This window comes from Pollicipes pollicipes, unplaced genomic scaffold, assembly GCF_011947565.3.
Source record: "Pollicipes pollicipes isolate AB1234 unplaced genomic scaffold, Ppol_2.1 Scaffold_7262;HRSCAF=8765_pilon_pilon_pilon, whole genome shotgun sequence".
Classification (NCBI taxonomy): Eukaryota; Metazoa; Arthropoda; class Thecostraca; order Pollicipedomorpha; family Pollicipedidae; genus Pollicipes; species Pollicipes pollicipes.
This window is the reverse complement of record NW_023597055.1, coordinates 17,007,942-17,011,688: the sequence shown is the minus strand read 5'-3', so window position 1 is coordinate 17,011,688 and position 3,747 is coordinate 17,007,942. Positions and strand designations below refer to the sequence as shown.

Below are 3,747 nucleotides of genomic sequence, written 5' to 3'. Positions count from 1 at the left end.
AGGTGCTTGATTGATAACATTGTTGAACCACAATCTCCTGATATTTTGAAGGTTCACTATTTCCAACATGAAAACCCCCGAAAACTCACCGGAGCGCCATCAGTTCACGACCTGTCTTGCGTACAGAAATTCCAACATATAGCAAATCGTGAACTGCGCTAATTTTCCAGCATTCAGTCACGGTACCTAACTTGGCCGTTTAGTCGCCAACATGTCCCTTTCATGTCCTCAAAATTAGCGACATGCTCATAGTGCAGTTCACTTTCGCGCTCCAAATCGGTTCACGCTGGCAGTGTACACGAGTTGGTATAGCCTCCGGTCTGTTCCTGTTAGGTCATGCCATTCTTCATAAATGCGTCTTTTAACGCCTCGGTCCATTTTTGATTAATGAGAGCGACTTTTTTTGTTCATGACAGCCGGTTGATTTACGAATATTTCTCCTTTATCACACCCCATTCTGAGCTTTTTACAAAAATGTGGTAACGCATCGGCCTCACTTGGGAGGTCCTACATCGGTACCAAAACAGCCTGGGAATCGACCAAACATAAAAACACCTTTGGAGTGCAACACATCGGTAACCCAAGATCGCCTTTAGCTTAGGTAGCATAGCTTCACGTAGCTTTAGCAAGAGGTATCTTAGATCACCTTTATCGGCCCAGCCCTTCCCTCATCCGATTTAAGATCACGAAGGTATCATTTTAGAGGTGACACCTCCGCGCATGACTGCCGAGTCAACCTATACCCGAAGTAGATTTGCAGCAGTCGCCACACAAGAGAGGGGGCGGGGCCGCAAGACCAATCTCACCCGCATCGTGGTTTCTGGGCTCATTAAAAATCCACCATTATCGGCGTGGGCGTTGCACGCTCTGCCCAACACCAGGCGTTAGGACTTTCCTGTTTGGGCTCTACCGGGTTCATGGGCGGGGCATGCTTTTGGACGGTATAAAAGGCAGCGGTGGCGCGCAAAGTGGACCCGGCCTGCACTCCATACACCAGTTTCCGATGCACGCTACAGCTAATAAGGCTCACAAGTGAAAGATATCGGGTCACATCAGGTGCTTAGGAACGGCAACATGAAGGTAAAAGTTCCATCGCCAGATCGGAGAGGAGCCAGTTTCCGGTCTGAGCAAATCGTGCATTGGTGTTCTGTGACCGTGCTCTGTCAGGCTGTTATTTTTAGCAAAGATGACCATTGGCGGGATGGGGTCCCCAGAAGCGAGTCACGCTTCCGTGACTGCTGACTGCTTACTTAGCTCTCTCTTCACGTCCGACTTGACTTTGGGCATTTGACATGGCTTTCGCGCTTCCCCGTATCGTGTTTGCCCTTTGAAGCACCGCCGGTCCTGCGACCCGTGCACTGTTGCAGCGCGCGCAGCCCTTTTCACAAGGTGGGTTTCGTTTCCGCGCACGGTTTTACGACGTTCTCAGTACTGGGTTCTCAGTACTCAGTGCTCAGTTATCAGTACTCATCTGCCGTACTGGGCTTGCGCTGGCGTGAGGAACGCAACGTAAGGTGTTCGCGGCTGTGTGGCGTTCTCACAGGCCTGTGACATCTCGGGGTCTTGTGACGTGCTGAGTCTGCCTTGGAACGTGCTGAACCTGCCCTGTCACGTGCCGAGCCTACCCTGTGATATGCTCACAACTCCGTCTTCTCTGTTCGCAGCTGTTCGCTCTCGCCGTGCTTGTGGCTGCCGCCGCCGTCAGCGGAGACCGCTGTGGCGGCCACAGCTACGGCTACGGCTACGGCCACGGCCGTCACCGAGGCTACGGCGACGACTACGGCTACGGCTACAACAGCCACGGTGGCGGCTACGGCAGCCACGGCGGCGGCTATGACAGCTACGGCAGCGGCTACGGAAACCACGGCAGTGGCTACGAGAGATACGGCAGTACCCACGGCATGCGCAGCTACGGCCGCGGATACGACAGCTACGGCGACGACTATGGCTACGACTACGACCACGATGGCGGCTATGACAACTACGGCAGCGGCTACGGCAGCCACGGCGGCGGCTATGGTAGCCACAGGAACGGCTACCGAAGCCATAAGGGCGGTTACGGCAGCTACGGCAGCGGCTACGGAAACCACGGCAGTGGCTACGAGAGATACGGCAGTACCCACGGCATGCGCAGCTACGGCCGCGGATACGACAGCTACGGCGACGACTATGGCTACGACTACGACCACGATGGCGGCTATGACAACTACGGCAGCGGCTACGGCAGCCACGGCGGCGGCTATGGTAGCCACAGGAACGGCTACCGAAGTCATAAGGGCGGTTACGGCAGCCACGGCAGCGGCTACGGAAACCACGGCAGTGGCTATGAGAGATACGGTGGTAGCCACGGCATGGGCAGCTACGGCCGCGGGTACGACAGCTACGGCGACGACTATGGCTACGACTACGACCACGATGGCGGCTATGACAACTACGGTAGCGGCTACGGCAGCCACGGCAAGGGCTACGGCAGCCACGGTAGCGGCTACAGATACCACGGCAGCGGCTACAGAAAGCATGGCAGCGACTACGGATACCACGGCAGCGGCTACAAAAAGCATGACAGTGACTACGGATACTACGGCAGCGGCTACAGAAAGCATGGCAGTGGCTACGGATACCACGGTAGCGGCTACAGAAAGCATGACAGTGGCTACGGATACCACGGTAACGGCTACGGAAAGCATGACAGCGGCTACGGATACCACGGCAGCGGCTACAGAAAGCACGGCAGCGGCTACGGCGGTAGCTATGGTGGCAGCATGTACGACACCCGTTATGGCGGTAGGCATGGCATCGGCGGCGGCAGCTACGGCAGCCATCGCGGCGGCTACGGCAGACGCGACGGCGTCTACTACCTCAACGACTACGGCAGGGAGTATGGCAACAATCACTACTACAGTGGCTAAGGCTACGGCTGCGATGGCGGCTGCGGCGGCGGCTACAGTGACGGCTATGGCTACGGCTATCATCACCAGTCGTAAGGAAGTGGACGCTAATGGTGTTGTTTTTCCGTTGGTCCAGCAGTTTTGCTCCAGAAATGAGATGAGAATAAAAAGCCCAATAACCGGCGTGTGCATTCTGTCCCACCATGTCCCGTTTCTCAAAATAACGTACATTGCGTGTCTCGAGTGGTGAATGAGAATGGCATAAGCGAGCTCAGAAATGTTACCAGCAAACAGTTGAAGGACGCTGCTACCTGAGTCAATCACAGACTAGTGCACCTAGTTTACTAGTTTACTTTCTAGTTTACTGGTTTACTCGCTAGTTTACTAGTTTACTTTCTAGTTTACTAGTTTACTTTCTAGTTTGCTAGTTTACTTTCTAGTTTACTAGTTTACTTTCTAATTTACTAGTTTACTTTCCTGCATGGTTTCCAGCTTGATAAAAGTTACTTGCATGGAAATTGTTATCGGTGGTAAATGTGTTGAGATTATGTGCAGACCTGTGCACTGCATTTTGATCTGGTAAGTATGCCACTTATAAAATGACTGATGCGTGCAGGAGCATGCATGATATTGCTGACACCTGTGTGTTTAAACACGGACCATCGTTTCCGTTATATCGTAGAAAAGTTTGTATAAATCACTCTGCACGCTGTCCGATTCCAGTATGAGTGGAAAGCGTCGGTTGCCGTTGAAAACGGTGGGGAAAAGTTCGCAAAAGTTTGGTGTCTCGATGTAAAAATCGGATGGGCTTTTAAGGGAGCCCTCTGGTATGGTACTGAATGAACAAATAAACCACTCG

General features: G+C 53.3%; 1 protein-coding gene across 1 annotated transcript; it reads left to right on the top strand.

Annotated features, from left to right (window-relative positions):
- The first annotated feature begins 978 nt into the window (after nt 1-978).
- Nucleotides 979-3,273, top strand: LOC119114055 (glycine-rich cell wall structural protein 1.8). Its single transcript, XM_037238283.1, has 2 exons — nt 979-1,080; nt 1,665-3,273. The coding sequence occupies exons 1-2, from the start codon at nt 1,075-1,077 to the stop codon at nt 2,907-2,909; spliced, it is 1,251 nt and encodes a 416-aa protein (XP_037094178.1). The 5' UTR covers nt 979-1,074; the 3' UTR covers nt 2,910-3,273.
- The last annotated feature ends 474 nt before the right edge of the window (nt 3,274-3,747 follow it).